This window comes from Buceros rhinoceros, unplaced genomic scaffold (genome assembly GCF_000710305.1).
Source record: "Buceros rhinoceros silvestris isolate BGI_N320 unplaced genomic scaffold, ASM71030v1 scaffold18370, whole genome shotgun sequence".
In the NCBI taxonomy this organism is placed as follows: Eukaryota; Metazoa; Chordata; class Aves; order Bucerotiformes; family Bucerotidae; genus Buceros; species Buceros rhinoceros.
Window position 1 is genome coordinate 21945 of NW_010389246.1, and position 17300 is coordinate 39244.

At 38.7% G+C, this 17300-nt stretch overlaps 1 protein-coding gene across 2 annotated transcripts in view; it reads left to right on the plus strand.

The window, feature by feature from the left end:
• The window catches only part of VPS13D (vacuolar protein sorting 13 homolog D (S. cerevisiae)), a 93561-nt gene that overhangs the window by 21091 nt on the left and 55170 nt on the right, over nucleotides 1-17300 (plus strand). Inside the window, exons 25-43 of one of the 2 annotated variants that reach the window (XM_010133630.1) lie at nucleotides 1-34; nucleotides 2583-2802; nucleotides 3273-3483; nucleotides 3618-3789; nucleotides 4268-4380; nucleotides 4823-5032; nucleotides 6983-7248; nucleotides 7432-7565; nucleotides 8455-8610; nucleotides 9179-9404; nucleotides 9800-9874; nucleotides 10545-10751; nucleotides 11219-11308; nucleotides 12305-12445; nucleotides 13677-13799; nucleotides 14434-14508; nucleotides 15647-15752; nucleotides 16072-16224; nucleotides 16834-16969. In XM_010133630.1, the coding sequence (XP_010131932.1) occupies nucleotides 1-34; nucleotides 2583-2802; nucleotides 3273-3483; nucleotides 3618-3789; nucleotides 4268-4380; nucleotides 4823-5032; nucleotides 6983-7248; nucleotides 7432-7565; nucleotides 8455-8610; nucleotides 9179-9404; nucleotides 9800-9874; nucleotides 10545-10751; nucleotides 11219-11308; nucleotides 12305-12445; nucleotides 13677-13799; nucleotides 14434-14508; nucleotides 15647-15752; nucleotides 16072-16224; nucleotides 16834-16969 (2848 nt within the window). The remainder of the gene's footprint in view (nucleotides 35-2582; nucleotides 2803-3272; nucleotides 3484-3617; nucleotides 3790-4267; nucleotides 4381-4822; nucleotides 5033-6982; nucleotides 7249-7431; nucleotides 7566-8454; nucleotides 8611-9178; nucleotides 9405-9799; nucleotides 9875-10544; nucleotides 10752-11218; nucleotides 11309-12304; nucleotides 12446-13676; nucleotides 13800-14433; nucleotides 14509-15646; nucleotides 15753-16071; nucleotides 16225-16833; nucleotides 16970-17300) is intronic. The other variant, XM_010133637.1, reaches the window with a different exon arrangement.

The window sequence follows — 17300 nt, forward strand, 5'->3', positions numbered from 1 at the left end:
AGGAATGCCGGGTACTTTCTTATTAAAGAACAAGGTAAGGATATTACTTCGTAACTAAGCAGCTTGTGCATTTTATTTCTGTATCAAAATGGGAAATGGTTCTTACATTTTACTTTGTATACACGCTTTGTACTACTAGTTGTGAAACAGTCCATGGCAGGGTGCTGGGTAATCGCGGGGGTCTGGCTGGGACTCATTGTGCCCAGCTGCTCCCTGCTCTGCCTGCACCTGGCCCTGCAATGGGGAGACTTTTCTGGAAAAAAGGACTGGCCTCTGTTAAAAGCACCAGCTGGGCGCACAGCTGAGTGTGGGAGCATGACGGGCTTTCAGCTAACCCACCTTGGTAGCTGCTTCAGCTCTTCTCCAAACAAAATTTCAGCAGTGTGAGTAGCAGAAAATGGAGCGCTGTGTTGGCTGAGACTTGCTGGAACATGTTAGAGAACAGAATTAATTGTAATTTTAATTTTTTAGGGTTTTTTTCTGCTCTTAGAGAAACTGAGTATGTGTAGTTGCTTTGGTTAGGTGAAACCTAATGAAAGGTTTCCAGTGAATGCTTGAGTCTAAGGCTAAGCACAGGACAGGGAATAGCTGGTGTTGCTTGTTGTTGAGAGACCCAGCTGCAAAATTTAAGGTAAGGAAGATCTATCTTGGATGGCTTTTTATATCTAACGTATGCAACAAAAAGGGCAGTTGTTCTGGGACTCCCCCTCATCCCATTTTAAAGGGGGGCAGAAATTAGGTGGACTAAATTCCTGCAGCAGTTCTGTGGTGTGTCTGTAACCTCCGTCTGATTTCTACCTACTCTTGTCTTTACTGTAAGGCAATACTGGACTGTCATATTGAGTTGTCTTGTGTACTCTCTGTGCGGACGTATTTAACAGTTTGTAAGTGGAAGATTCCTAAATTAATGTTGGAAGTTAAAAGAATGGATGTGTTAGTAATTTTTTTCATCTTAAAAATCTTATGTTACATAGAAATTTAAAAGTTTGAACTGGGATCAGCTGGGGTTTTAGGGGCTTTTTTGTTTGTTTTGTTTTCATTTTTTTCTCTGTCCTATGTTTGTTTTTGAGGATCGGATTTTACAAGGCAATGCATACAAGGACCCAGTTTTGTTTGAGGTATTTCATATCTTTATAGTAGTGTTCAGGTGCCCCTCGTTCATTTAAAAAAAAAAAAAAGAAATTTTCTTGTGAAATGCAGCACTGTAAAAGTTCATTTGTATGTTAAAAATTACGTTTCTATTCTAAAGACTTTGCTGAATTCTGTAAGGATTGGATTTAAATTTGTGGTGTGCTCTTTGTGCATGTCTGAGGAGCTGTTGGTTTGGATTTCTTGTATAAATTCCTAGGTTTCTAGATGATGTGATAGTTTTTCTTTGCATGCCCTCTTCAGTGTTGTCTTTACAGTATAAAGTTAAATGTTAATGTCCTCTAATTTGAATCTTGCATTACTTTATCATGGCTGCAATGAATTTTTCCAATGAATAATATTTTAAAATGACATAAGGTGAGTAATAATTAAAACCAGAGAGGGAGGTTTGTGGGTAAGTATTGTATGGTGACATCAGAAGCTGGATACAGAAAGAAGGTGGAAAATGATAATAACAATACTGCAGTCACAGTAAAGTGAGCAATCCCAGAGTGAGGGACAAGTGGATCACTGAAGACAGGTGATTGTTACCTGTTAGGGCACATGAAACTGAGTAAAATTGAAACACGACATTAATAAATTCAAATCAGGACAGACTAAATGCAGCCTGAAATTGGTTTTGGGGTATAAAGGTAGTGTGGAAACCTGTTCCACCAGACATATGATTTTGGGAGAATAAATTCCTCATGTTGATGCGTCTGTTGCACTAGTGAACTACACCCTGCACAGGTTTCTGGTGCTAGACAGCATCATGAAGGAGGAAAAGCTCCCCAGATTCCACTGGGTGTGTGGTGGGGGGAAATGTCTAAATGTTACACATCACTGTAACGGAGCTTTTCTCTGTTCATCTGTAGGGATTTTAACAATAAGGGTAGGGATTTATTCTGTCTTAAACTTGGCTACTGCTGAAAAATTTTGAGGCACGTTTTGGTATGATGACTGAAGTATTTTAAGAGCGTGAAATGGTAACTAATAAAATATTAAGTTGCTGACATGATCTTGCAGAAATAGTGAGACGTTGTTTTCATCATCTAAAGATGTTCTGAGAAAACCAGCTTTAACAGTCTTTATTCTACAGAAATGCTTGATCTCTTGACAGTCTTACCCCTCTATTTTGTATTAATTTCATTTATATGGGGGGGGGGGTCGTGTGCAAAACCCACTGGTTTTAAATTAGTTTCTCATTGAAAAGATTTCACAGCTTTTTTGCAAATGTTGCTGAAATAAACTCTCCTTTAAAAAAAAGTTTCAATCTGCTGTTAAGATTTTCATAGGAAAAATGTTTGGCCATCTTTCTGCAGTAAAAGGTGTGGCATTCAAATAAAATACTTCTTTTTTGCAGTAATTTGTTGCTACTTGAACCTTGGTGTATTGGTTCCTTAGAATTTAAATTAAAACTCTATTGTTCATTACAAACTTATTTTCATTAGCAGGATTCAGTTCAATTTTCGTCTCCTTTGGGAACCCCAAAACACAGCCTCAAGAAAACAGCAAGTGCTGATGAATCAAAAGTAGTGATGGAAGGATTGTTCATGAAAAAATCATCGGGAGCAAACATTTCTAGGCTGAAGAGTGAGCCCGTGCCACATACACCGAGCAAGCAACAGGGGCAACAATCAACGCTGCCTGTTGTGCCAAACCCGGACAGCCCAGGTATGTAGTAGTAGAAACCCCATGTAGCACCTCTTTTTCCTTGCAAAGTAACACAGTGCAACTCTGCTTATATCTGATGTGACACTGAAAAAAACGAAGTCCAAGATTGTAGATTTTAAGAAGAAATTATTTCTTAGTTTCAAGGTTGATTTTTGCAGCTTACAGGATTAGGGAATTGTAGTTCTGTTTCTGGAAGAATAGTCCTGCAATTTGGGCATGTTTTGAGGTGCCTATCACAGACATATAAGGAATAAATATAGTTGGACTCTTAGTTAAAGAGCTTACATTTACCTGCGAATGAGTTTGGTGTTTGGTTGTTACAGATAGTGATGAGAGTGAGTAATAAATGAAAAAAAAAAAAAGGAATAACTTCCAGGAGGAGCTGTATATCTTCTTAAAGTAAGTTGCATTAGTTTTGTACAGATTCTTTATTTTTATTTCTTAATCTGCTATCTCCTGTGCACTTGCAGAGGATCACATCTGCCTCTTAGACTGCATTGTGGTTGATCTGCAGGACATGGACATATTTGCAGCAGAAAGGTATCAGAGAGAGTATTCGAAGGCTGTGGAAGATACAAGTGCGGACTTGAGCTTTCCATCCTACTTCGTGAGGCAGACAGGAGGAAGCCTATTAACAGAACCTTTCAGACTGAAGTTACAAGTAGAGAGAAACTTAGACAAGTGAGTTCATGTAAATAGGCTCTCTTTATGCTCTTGGCCTAAACCCGGTGTTTTAAGTATGTTTTAGTATCCTAAAAGTCTTGCCTTCTGTGTTACAGCACCTTGAAATACTGAGGCTTTTTCCTTTGTTGCAGAGAGCTAAGTCATGCAGTTGCAGACATATCGATACACGGCAATCTGTCTTCAGTCCATTGCTCTCTGGATTTGAATAAGTATAAACTGATACGTGGGCTGCTGGAGAACAACCTTGGGGAGCCTGTGGAAGAGTTCATGCGCCCTTACGATTTGCAGGATCCAAGAATTCATGTAAGAGGAACTGTATGCAGTTGAAATTCTCTCTTGAAATGTCTGGGGGTTTTGCGGAGTAGGCCAAATATCTGTTATTTTCTTGCAGTTTGCCATCTGGGCTGGTAGATTTTCTTTTTCTTTTTTTTCCCCTAAGTGAATTTAAGTAGATGAAGGAACCTTTTTTCCTTTTTTCTGTAGATACTCCAGTGAATTCAGGTTTGTCTCAGCAATATCATGGCCTTTGAGAAGTGGCTTACTCTTATCATTGCTTCATGTTTCTGAGATTCTAATTTTGAGGCAGTGTGAGAAACAGCCATTGTTGCTTGTATTTGTTAGTTTCCTTTTGGTCTGCTGAAATATATCGGTGGGGAAAAAGTTAATCTTTGAAGGAAAAATCACTGCAGCTGTTTGCTTCTATCTGAAAAACAAAATTTAATTCAGGAATGAAAGTTAAACAGATGCTCTTCAAAAGAATGTTGGTGTTTTCCCCTTTCAGACAGTTCTGAGTGGAGAAGTGTACACTTCTATGTCCTTCCTCATTGACATGGTTAATGTGAGTCTGGAACTGATGGATCCAAAAGGAAAAGATGGGTGCAGCTCTTTAGCCAGGTACGAGTTTTCTGTTGTTACTGAATACCTTGTCCGAAATACTAGCTCATCGGAGAGACTATAGGAGGGGAATTAACTAATACATGAAATTACGGTTTAATACTGAAATGAAATAGAATTTCTTAATTAGAGTCCAAATTGAGAGTTTCAGCTGACCTGAGAGGTGAAGGGGAATGACACTGTTCAAAAGATGCCATCTGCGTCTTTCAGGTTGTCCCTGAAATCACAGTCCAGCAGCCTTTGACTTGCCTGATTCAAATGGTATTCTTGTTACAGCAGGGACCTCCTTTCTCTGTGGTGTGTGGTGTGATCATAGCTGTTTCAGAAAAAATGTAAATGAAAGATATAGCAGTATACTGTGTGTACTTTAAAACAAGTCTCTTCTAGGAATAAATGAGCTACAAGTCTCTTAAATGTATTGTTTTGCTTTTCATTCTCCTAGGTTTGATTTTAAGAAATCTAAGTTGCTTTTTGAAAGCTCTTCAAATGGAACAAAGTCTGTAAATTTGGTTTCTCATTCCATGATGGCGTTTGACACACGTTATGCGGGACAGAAGTGCACTGCAGGCACACCAAATGTGTTCAACTGCATCTTTCAGTCATCAAAGAATACTAGTAGTCCAGGAGCCATCCAGATTGAATTGCACTTCAGGTTGGTAATTCTGGAATTTGTTTGGTTTTAATAATGACATACTCAATCAGAATTGTCTTGTCTTTAATAGAGCTGTTACTAATGTAGATAGACTTGCTGGTGTTGTATTTAAATCCAAAGACATACTTGGGGTGGTCACTGGTCCTTGATAGATTGAAATCTGCAGTTACTAATTAACTGAAGGCTGTTGAATTCTATTTTTTTCCTGCTCATTGCAGTAAAATATAGGTTTGAATGTGTAAGTAGTCAGATGGAGTTCTGTCCTATTAAAATCAGTAGCGCTTAAAGCTTGGTAAGTCTGGCCTGTCAGTTGTATGTTTGCATCAAGCCATATTACTGAATTTTTAGTACGTTGCACAAAAGCTGTTTTCCAGTAGGTGTCACACTTGCCTTTCTGAGAGTCTAAGTAGAGAAATGGCATCTCTTTCATATACGATCTCTTCATTCTTGTCTCTATTCTGTCCTACCCTGTTTGCTTTTCCTTATCCAGATCTCTTACAATGCTTAAAGGCATCACGGTGGATATCTGGTGGTTTTGTTCTGATTTAGGATTGAGTAGGGGAATAGAATGTTTGGCTGTGCCAGCGCGGTGGTCTGTTGAGGGATGTTGACTAACAGAGAGGGTAAAGTGAGATGATTGGAGATGCTTTTGCTTTTGATCAGGCTCGCTGACCTAACTCCACTTTCTAACTCTTTTATGATGCCTTGTGAAGCAGGTGTAGGAGTAACATAATAAAAAATGGTGTGGACTATTTTAGTCCAGTAGAAAATCTTGAAGGCATTTGCGCACAGAAAACAAACAAACAATCTTTAGGCAGTTGAGAGAAATTTGTTGTAAATCCTGGATAATGCATGATGGTTTTAAGCAATTCATGTTTGTGTTCAGAAAGACACCAAGGTTTTTATTTGAATAAAACTAAAATGCAATGGGACTTAAAAAAAAAAAGTTTTCGTGTAACTGCCTCTCAATCCAGTCTCTGCCTAGACTGGAGGTTAGTTTGCCCAGTACAGCCTAACCTAGTTTAGGAGTGAGAGTTTTAGGCATTTCTTCCCAACTGTTGTGCTTTTACATTTTAGCCACATGAGCATGTGTTACTTTTTTACTGGTGAGAGCATCCTTGGCACTAGATGGAAGCTTTTGCAGAGCTCAAGGATAGAGTTATACTGGCTCGTGCCTTTTGGAAATATCCTGCAGAGCCGGGGAGGGTTGAAGGCTTTTACTGTTGGAAGCTGTGCAGGCAGGCTGCTTCTCACAAAGGAATTACAGCTCTTGAGAGATTTTATAGTTCAGAATGTGTTGGATGTAAAATTGTTTCATGCTATTTAAGCACTTAAATTATTTTCCAGTTAGCGTGACCAAATATAATCGGTATTTCAGATCATGAAGCCAAACACTTTTATCCCAGATACTCAAAACGTGATGCTTAAAAGTTGCTGGCATTTTATCTGAATGACAGAGAAGCTTCCTGTGCTGGAAAGTGCTGTCAGGGTGTGAGAGGAAACACTGTACATCTAATCTTTTAGAGGGGTATGGAGCCAGGTCTGAGTTTCACACACAGTATGTTAGATTTGATGCCAAACAGATGCAAAATAATAATAAAAAGATGAGTTTTAAAGTTTGAGATTTTGCAAATTAATATTGATAATGTAAATGTATGAAAGGAGCTTTTGTAAGTTAATTTCTTGGTTTGCAGTTTCTCTATCTTTTGTATCATTACAGCTTAGAACTCCTGAAGTTAAGATCTGGTTGTTTGGGTTTCTGTGGGTACAACTCGATGAATTTCAATCTGTTTAAATATATATGTGTATTTTAAAGGCCAGACACTCTGTAAACTATATTCTTATAAAATTCCATATTGTTCTTACTTGTTAGATACTGATAGTTTTATTCATAATTTTAAATATATGCATTATGTAAAGATCTTAAATGTGCCTCTCCCTTCTTAAAAGGTCTACTAAGGATTCCTCCAGTTTCACAGTTGTTCTGAACAATCTTCGTGTATTTCTAATATTCGACTGGTTGTTACTTGTTCATGACTTTCTGTATACTCCTGGAGACACCAAAAAACGGGAACATCATCTTTCTGCCCTGCAGCGCACTTATAGCAGCGATACAGCTGTAGTTCCAAAAACCGTGAAGAGTGGAGTAGTTACAAAACGTTCATCACTACATGTGTCTACAGAAAAACAACTAGAGGTTAAGGTTAATGTGACAGGTAAATGTATTCTTCTCTCTGGTGCCTTTTTAGGAGCTTTTCTGATTAAAAGCTAAGTTGTGCTAGTGGAAAAAAAGGTCCTTTAAAGGATGGAAAAATCAAGAAACCTGCTACAAATGCTTAAAATACCTTAATGGCATTTCCAGTTGCCTTGTTTATTATTTGTCATTTTGTTTTGTTAAGGAACTGAATTTGTGGTCGTTGAAGACATGTCTTGTTTCGACACCAATGCAATTATTTTGAAGGGGACTACTGTTCTCACTTACAAGCCCAAGCTGTTAGATCGTCCTTTCTCTGGTAGTTTGTTCGGCATTGAGGTAAGAAGTAAATTTGCTTTTATAAAACCATCTAAAATTCGAGGAGCTTCTGAAGATTTTTTACTATAAATACATATAAACCAGGAGTAGTCCGCAGAGGATTTTTGAAGTTTGTAAGTTCCTCTTTCTACAGCAGTTTTAAGAATGGTTTTAAATTGTTTCTGGTAAGACATTGAAACACCTAACTCTATCTCACAATAGTGCTAGTTACTAATCTAACTTCCAGCCATAAACTGGGAAATTAATTGAAAGCAGTGGAGTGACTGTGAAGACGGAAGCTGATGTAGGCAGCGAGGGCTGTAATCACAGCTGACGTGCAGCGAACAAGCTGTGTTAGGCCATTGGAATACACAACCTTTTGTGAGCAGGAATTTTGACCCTTGCAGCAGAGCAGGACCACAGCTGGAGTGCTGTAGACAGTCATGGGGAGACAGAGCTGAAGAAGCTCTGAACAATCGATGAGAGCAGCAAGAACACTCAGAACTGAGGATTACATAATGTATTAGGAAAGTTTAAAAGAACTTGCTTAGAAGAAGAGGCTTGGCAGAGATGTGGTTGTTGTAGACCAAAGAACAGAGTGTTTTCCCTACCTCTGACAGAAGGAGTAGTAGAGTTAAGCTTAGTGAAGAGAATATTTGGTTGCATATCAGAATCTCTTCTCTTGAATTTACAGCATAGTTGAGCACTGGAATAAATCTTCTGGAAGTATTTTAGAATCTCTGGTGTCTGAAAGTTTTCAAAGGCATTGTAACCATGAAACACCGTGAAAACAGTGTTAGTTCGTGGCTGTAGTTCATGCTTTGTGATAGAGTCAGTCTGTGATTCTGAGGTTCTTGGCAGGCCTGTTGTCTTGGTTCCTAATTTTCTCAGAACCATTTGTAATTTTTAGGTTTTTTCATGCCGCTTGGGAAATGAGCAAGAAACCGCACTGTCAATTATTGATCCAGTACAAATTCAGATGGAACTTGTTGGAAATGCTTCCTACCCAAGTGGTTCAGGACTGTTGGATGCTTTCAATAGTGAGGATTTTCCTCCCATTCTAGAGGTAACATTAAAGGCCTGAATAAAACTGTATACAACAGAGAATACTAGGTCATGACCTAGCACAGGTGTTGTTGTGCCCCAGGATTCAGCAGAATACTTTCAAATGCTTAAGAAAATAAGATCAATTTTTCCTAAAGTGGAAAAGGTGAAGAAACAAGCATGCAAAAATGTTCTTAGCAGTAACAAAGGATTGATTTCTGTGATATGTTATAGAGGTTAATAATGGGGAAAAAAGTGGGCTGATGCTGTAGACGTGTTAGATAGGTACTGAAACCTGAAAGAAATTTTTTGGTTTTTGTATCTCTTTGTATGTGTATATTAGAGGGGAAATCTCTTCACAGACTTCTTTTTACCATTATAACAGAGGAAAACTTTTTTTTTCCCCTTATATGTGCTTTTAATGCTTTTGGATGCTAGTAAATAATAAATAGTTTTATAATCTTATTACTGGAGTTGGTCATCAGATTTTAATACTAAATGTTGTCTTCCTTTGCTAATAGCCAAAGTAGTCAATAAAAAATGCATAGGAAAGGGTAACTGAATCTTTATTTTTTAATTTTTGCATCTAGATTCAGTTGCAAGCACTGGACATCAGACTGTCTTACAATGATGTTCAACTGTTCTTGGCAATTGCGAAGTCAATTCCTCAACAGACTGGTGCAGCTATAACTGACTCATCTGTATCGATGGCTGAAAACACTGCTAATCCTTCCACTTCAGCGCTGGGGAGTGAGACTTCCTCCTTGACACATGAAAAGAGAGATGTATCCAAACGTGTCTTGGATCCTGTTCTTGGTATGTTTTTTAACTGTTAAAGTGAAGCCATTTTTTGTATCCAAAGGGGAAACACACCCTAGAGAAAAAAGCTTTCTTTGCTGCTGCAGCTGAGGGTCATATGGGGAGTTCAAAGTAAATAACTCACCGTGTTCTGAATGAAGGGCTGGGTTACAAAAAAAAAAAGTAGTTGCAACTGGCCTTTCTGTAGGAGAATACAAATAGCCCGTATCTTCTAGAATGTAAACGTGATGGGTTCCAGGTTTATGTAAACGTGGTGAGAATCATATGCTTTTTCTATAGTAGCAATCTTATCAAATAAATCCCCTTTTTTCATACAGATAGACCTTAATTTTGGAAATAAAAAGAAGTAGGTACCTGTGAAGAGTTTCTGACTGGTTAATGTTCAATTACAGAGGTACAGCTGGCTCGCCTCCAGGAGCTGGGATTTGGTATGGAAGATTGTCGTAAAGCTCTTTTGATCTGCCAAGGTAACCTCAGACATTCTTAGTTGGCCTTGCAGTTTGGTCGTGTTAGCGGACTTGCAATGAAGTGACTTGTAGACTGCAGGGGACCTGATGCACAGGCCGTATTTCCATCTCTGCTTTAAATGCCAACAGAGCGCCCGAGTAATCATAAGCGTTCTCTTTTTTCTGTTCTACTACTGTGTAGAACTCATCCCCCAAAGATGTGGGGTGTTTGAGAGTTTGGTTTGTTTTTTTTTCTTTTATGGTGTACCTCTTTCTTGCTGTTATTGATCTCTCTCTTTAGAGTACATGTTTTCATCTCTCCCTTTTTGAATCACGTATTTTACCTACTTCATGAAAAGAAGATGAAGCTTTAACACAAATGATTCTTTTTCTTCAGCGTTCTTATGTTTTCCACCTTCTCTATAGGCATTCATAGTATTAGTACAGTTTTATATTATGTTACTACTCAGTTGCAAACTTCAGAACACATTTCTTCATCTTACAAAATGTCGATTTATTTATACTCTTCTCGTATCCGTGTTGTTAACTAGAACACATTCAAGGTACTGTTGGTGTCTTGCTATACTTCTTGAGAGAGAGGGAATGACTTTGCTTCTGTGTGATTTTTTAAATAACTACATTTCATTGAGAAAGTAGGTGATGAGTGATGGGTTGTTTGGTTTTATCTAAGGTGACTTGAAAAAAGCAGCAAGTTGGTTATTTAAGAATGCTGAACCTTTGAAATCAGTTTCCCTGACCTCATCTGGTCGAGGTAGCCGGGGGATTGTGCCTTTTCAGTTCATCTCCGGAGTGGAAATAAAAGCGGAAAGTATATGCATTTGCTTTATTGATGACTGCATGGACTGTGACGTTCCCCTTGCTGAATTAACCTTCTCACGTGAGTATCCTCTTCTGCTGAGTGAATTGCATGCATAAAATTACTGTCAGGTACTATGAATGTTCAGCACCATGCTCTAGGTTCTTACAACTTGGGAAATTTTATCTGACAGTGTTGTGGTAGTGGTGGTTATGTGGAGTTTTGGTTTTTTAGGAGTTCTTTTTTTGTTTTTGTTTGTTTGCTTTAACTTTTGTTTTTAAGAAGATTACAGTCTTTACAGCGTTAAGATTCTGGTTTCCCCTTGATACATCATATAACAATGGAACATGTCCTGGGCAGAACCCTGGGGCTCCGTGTCGTAGCACGTGGCTGTCTATAAATGGTACTTGAAGACTATGATGATACATTTTTTGTACCATTTGAATTTAAAAAACAAGACAAAACCTTGCATTGCCTACTTAAGAGTTCACAGAATCAGGAATCTTAATTGTTTTTTGCATTAGTGTAACATGCACTTTTTTTTGCAGAAATGAATTTTCTCCAACATTTGAGAGCCAACCCTGAAGGCTACGCACATTTTACCCTCTCTGGCGATTATTACAATCGTGAGCTTTCAGGTAAATACTGGGGAGTTTGTTGTTATCTCTAAGTTTAGGACAACAGCCTGGTACAGTAGCCTGAACTTCACCCGCCATGAAATACCTGTAAGGGCATGTCTTCTGTGGTTGTGTGTGTGGGATCATGTGATCTAGACAAGATACCCTGACTTCTTATCAGATGGAGGGATGTGGGAAGTAGAGGTTGCTGATACGGAAGCTGCACAGGAGTTTTCAAATGTAGTTGCATAAAAAGGTCATCCGAGAATATGACAGTTGTGTAACTAGCTGTCTCTGTGTTCACTTCTCTTTTTTAGTATTTAATTGCTATGATGAGCTCAGCTCGTTACTTATTACGGGAAGGAAGAGGGTGTGAGTGTAGGCGATTAGTCTGAAGACAATGGATTAAAGTATAAAGATCATACTCATTTCTATTTTAGATATAAAAAAACAAGTTATGCCTTAATACAGATCAGACACTGGCGAAAGAAATAATCTAACTGTTTGTTTCCTCTGAATTGAGCAACTAAATTTTCTGTTATAAAATTGGTGACAACAACCTCAGGAATTATCTGTCAATAGTAAGACAGGGTTTTGTTTTTAAAAATATGTAGTGTGGGCTTTTTTAAATAGCTTTTAGATCTTTGTCTTGTGATACTGAATAAGAGGCCAACTTACATATAATTGTGTGAAAATAATTTTCAGGTCCATTTCAGAGACCTTAGTTGCAGGTAACTTCAGTATGAAGCTCTAAGTGCCTTCTAATGCTTTCCTTAGAATTCAGGTATTTCTGCAAGGCTCAACACGTAGTATACAGTGGTTCAAGTGGAGGAGCTGGAGCAACTTTGTGTTAGCTAGTAAATTAAATCTACAGGCTTACAAGTTCATCTTGAGCACTGATTGGAAGTAAAGGATCTCGTTATTAAAGTTGTGTTATTAAATAATTAGGTACGTAAACAGCATTCCAGGGTGGTCTTTGCATGTGTAGTACATGTGACGTTTTCTGTTTGTCCTCAGGCTGGGAGCCGTTTATTGAGCCGTGGCCATGTTCAGTGTCTTGGCAACAACAAGCTTCGAGCCGCCTCCACCCTTCCCGACTGAAGCTGGAAGTAAAGGCCAAACCCCGTTTGGATGTAAACATTACCTCTGTCTTCATAGGTATGTAGGAACAGTCCCTGAGAGCATCACTACAGTGTATCGTTCGCTGTACTGGAGAGGACAGACATTCCTGATTTAGTCCTGCTGGTGTCCATGGATAGAGGGAGGGAGATTTGGCACAAGCCCCTGCATACTGCGCGTGATACTGTACGCAGGTGTGTGTTCAGGCAGCCTATATGTTATCAGATATTGTGAAAGTGTACAGACATGAGCTACATATTTTAGACGTTAGTAGGAATTCTTTCTCTGATCATATGAATTCTATCAAATTCATATGTTATTTGAAATCTATTTTTAATCAGAAACAGGCTTTCACCTAAAGCTTTCCATAGCTGACAGTATTTTAAAATATTTTGATAAGCTCATCGTTTTTCAGTACATTGACAGGTGTAGTGGGGAGCTACTTGTATCAGTTCTGCAGTCTCTGAAAACCTGAGCTGTCAGTTCTCACCTCAGGAAATCAAAATATTATGTTCATCATTAACTCAGACTTCTTCTAAGCTTCTGTGTTCTGAGACTATGATGGTGTGCATTTCCCGGAAATATTGGTGCTTATTCTGTATGCAAACCTGAATAATTTGGTGGTCACAATAAAAAAATGGAAACGGCTGAGCCTGCAAATGTAATGAAGAGCCTTCCTTGTTCCTTGAGCATTTGTTCCTTTCTCCTGCAAGGCCTGTGGAGTTGGCAGAAAGGAGGAGCCGGGGTGGGAGGAAAAGGAGCAAATAATGATTCCTGCAAGTTCCCATGATGCATTTTAATACGAGTGATAACAAGTAATAAGGCGAGTTTATGATTAATGCTGTGCCAGAGGACTCTGTTGGTGTCTTGATAGTTATGCAGGAATGTGCATGTACCTCTTAAAAAGAAAAACAAAGCTGTTAGAAACTGTGTCTGACATGAAAATATTTAAGGATAATTGCCTCCTCAGGGAGAGCTCTTACATTGCCACAGGAGTATCTTAAGAACATGGAATTCCACTGAAAGTTTTTTTTTGGGGGGGGATTTAATAAAAATAATCTTAAGAATATAAAAATATTTGTTTTTTGAAGACACTGCTGTGATTTCATGAGCTGTTGTTTGTCTTCAACTTATATAAGTGCCTCATAGAAAAAGCAGTGAAATAAAACTTATAAAATGGAGTAACTTTAGTGTTGCTTATTTAACATACTTTTCAATTATTTCGTTTACTGGCACCTTGGAGACATTTACTGTCTGCTTGTTCCTCTAGAACAGTATACGAGTACCAAACAGTCATGGATGGAAGATTACTGTAAACAGGACAAAGAAGTGAACGTCATCAGCTCAGAAGACTGGATGGGTTCTTCGGTGGATCCACCGTGCTTTGGGCAGAGTATGATACTCATTAGTCACGCCTGATTTGAAACAGGCCTGACATACACAGGCATCTGTCTAATGTATTGCAAACATAAGGTTTGGTCTTCACAGCATACAGTGAGTTGGTCGAGATAAATGGGAAAAAGGGCAAGAATGCTCTTTTCTGGTTAATTGCATTCAGTTCTTTAAAAACAAAAAAATCATTCTGGCTGCTTAGCTGGGAGTGAGAACTTGGCACTGCTGGTTCTGCTTCCTGATTTTGTCACACTTCAATAAGTGACTGTCCTGTCAGAGAGGAAATACGAGTGTTGAGTTTATGCGCTGTGCAGGTCAGGGTCATCTTTTCCTCTCTGTACTGCCGAAGACCTAAGTGACTGTTTCTGTGGAAAGTGCTGTTCTTTGTGAAAGAATTCTGTAAGTAATAGCTCTTGATATGTGGAAGGTCTTTTCAGCTTCCTTTCTCCCAGTGTTAACTTCTGGAAGAAATTTCAGCCATTCGAACGCCCTTTTAGTGCAGGCAAATGGGTAGAGACTCATACAGTCATTGCATGGTGTTGACTGTCTGTACTTTCCCTGATGCATGATGGGGAAGAGTCTGCCTGTGTTTGTGGTTTTTCTTACCTGCTAACTTTGTCTTTCCTGTCTGCCAGGCCTTCCTCTTGTCTACCTTAGAACTAGGAGTACAGCCAGTTTGACTAACCTCGAGCATCAAATCTATGCTAGAGGTACTGTATAGCAGAGACAGACAAAAAGGGTTTTTTTCTTCTTTGGAAGGTTCTTGGACAATAAATACTGTGGTGTATATGTGACTTGCTGGTAGATTGGCCTCTGTATCAAAACAAAACAAACGATAAACCAAGACCAAACAACATTAACAGTTATTTTGCTTTCAAGCTGCTTAGCTTGGTATTTCATCCTTTCTTTCTTTTATGTTCCTCTGCGGGCTCTTCAGGAAAGAGGAGAAGTGTAACTAATCCTGTGTAGGAAGACTGTCCTTTTGAGGAAGGTTATATGGATTGTGGACTACTCAATGTCCCTTTTCTAGACAGTGTAGTGTCATTACTGTATGATAAAATCACAAGATTTTATTTTATATTCTAAAAATATCCAACAGTATGTTCAATATACGTACTTAGGCTCGATTCAGCATGTGTATTTAGCTACTTAAAACTTCCAGATGTCTTCAGAAGGAACAGTCTGTTTGCAGTAAGCTTTAGGAAGTAAAGCATTCCTAATAAATACCTTGTTGATTTGTTTGGTTTATGTTTGACAGTGAAATCTTTGGGCAAACCATCCAATTTAAAGTAAGAGTTTTTACATTTTTGACATTATGGAAGACAAAACAGCACACTTGGTAAATACGTTGCCCCGGTAGAAAAGTTTCCTGTATAGGAAAGTGTTTCTACTTGTTCAGTCAGTGAGGTTAAAAGTCCCGTATAAAGGGGGTACTGGATAATCCTGTATTTGTGATGTTAAACAGAGTGTAAATCTTAACTATAAGTGAATATGTGTTGAATACTTCATGAACATTTGCTTGGCTTTTTAGTAGATTTCCTACATGTTAGTTATAACTGGAGGCATGTTTTATAAGAGTTGATATGAAGAAACAAAAGAACACGTAGGCTAATCTCAGTTCCTGGTGGGTTGGTATAGGGGAAGACTTTCTGTTTGCTTTGTACCATGTCTGTAATAGTTACTACATTTTAAAGTTTTTTTTAGTACTCTGTTACCCTGTTCCTTCGATCTGTTTTTCTTTAGTTAGTGCAGGCTGTGATTCTCCAGGCACTGAGTCTTATCCTACATGAGCATCTGAAGACTGCTGTTCTCATAAGCATTTAGACAAATCTTTATTCTGTTTTATAGCCGAAATGAAGACTCCAAAGCGTAGGCAGCCGTTTGTCCCGTTTGCTCTGAGAAATCATACTGGATGCACTCTGTGGTTTGCTACCCTGACTACAACACCCACCCGGTAAGAAGCTGGGGGGGGATCACTCTGACAAGATCTGTCTGGCTTCTCTAATGTGTCAGTGATTTTGTTTTCTTGCAGAGACACATAGGCAACTCCCAGTCTTCCTTAGTAAAGAGGCTTTTCTTTGACAGTGAGATAGTTTTACTACTAAAAAAAAAATTTTTTTTTTTTTCCAAGAGGCCAAACAGAATTTGGAACCCCATCAGATATGTTCATGCTGTATGTATATTTACTGTGGGACTTCTGTAGGCTGAGGCAGACAGAAAAGCACTTGTTACTTGAAGAAGTCATTTGTAAACTGATGTGATTCTTTTTGCAGGGCTGCTCTGTCTCACAGTGGGAGTCCAGGTGTTGTTCCTGGGGAAAACGGGACACTGCTGGATGATGCCCATAATGTCAGTGAATGGCAAGAAGTTATCACTGGGGAGGAGGTTCCGTTTGAATTTGAAGCCAGAGGGAAACTCAGACACAGGTGAGCGGACCAGGCTGCGAGATGTGTTTTGACACACTCATACATGGAACAAAGGATTGTAGTTGAGAGGACACCAGCATATACTAAATAAAAAGTGGATTTTTTTTTTAATGTTTCTGTTTTAAATATTTCAAATTCATATGTGGAGTGAATTTATCAGTTGTCTAGTAAGCAGCATATATTGATATTGGTGGCAGCTGTTCCCACATGTGAGTTGGATCATTATGAGCTTTTGGAAAGACTTAGGGGCTTCAATTACTAATCATGTCCTTTATTCTAGCCGCTGGAGGCATTGTTTGTTGAGCATAAGCATTATCAGTGTTAAGAACTAGAAGAACCTACTAAGAAATATGTAGCATGCTTTTGGTTTTGTTTATCTGACATAGCTGTACCTCAGTGTGTTCCTTGGGGAAGGTGGAACAATTGAACAGATGCAAAATCAGGTCTGTCTTTATCCACGAAATGGAAAAAATCTTAGGACTTTGATTTTTTAAGTGCTTCAGTGACATTTGTTATTCAGAATCCAGAGAATGTTCTTGGTTTGAACTGTTTGGTGTTTACACAGTGTAGTAATGCTTAATAGTAACTTACCTTGCTCTAACCTGGTAGGCACACACACGATCTGAGAATTCATCAGTTGCAAGTGAGAGTAAATGGCTGGGAAGAAGTCAGTCCTGTGTCTGTAGACAAAGTTGGAACGTTTTTCCGATATGCTGCACCAGATAAGAACTCATCCTCTTCTACTGTAAGTTCTGGTTTGGACTGTTAGTTCTAATAGAATATGTAATTTGAGAGAAACCATGTCTCCAAGATTTTGATCTTAAAGCAGCTATTGTGTGAGATTGTCCTCTTTCCAGTTGGCGCAGACTGGAAGAGTTTGGAGATGCTGGGTTCCTAACTGGCAGGTTTATGCATAACAAAAACACAGAGCAGTCAGCGGTTTGTCTGTGCTTTGCAGCCAGAGCTTCCAGTGACAGAACTAGTACATTAGCGACAGTGCCGTGGACTCACAGAGACTGAGCTTTAAATCAGCACAGCACTTCAACAGCGATTTTTTTTTTCTTCTCTTGCAGGAA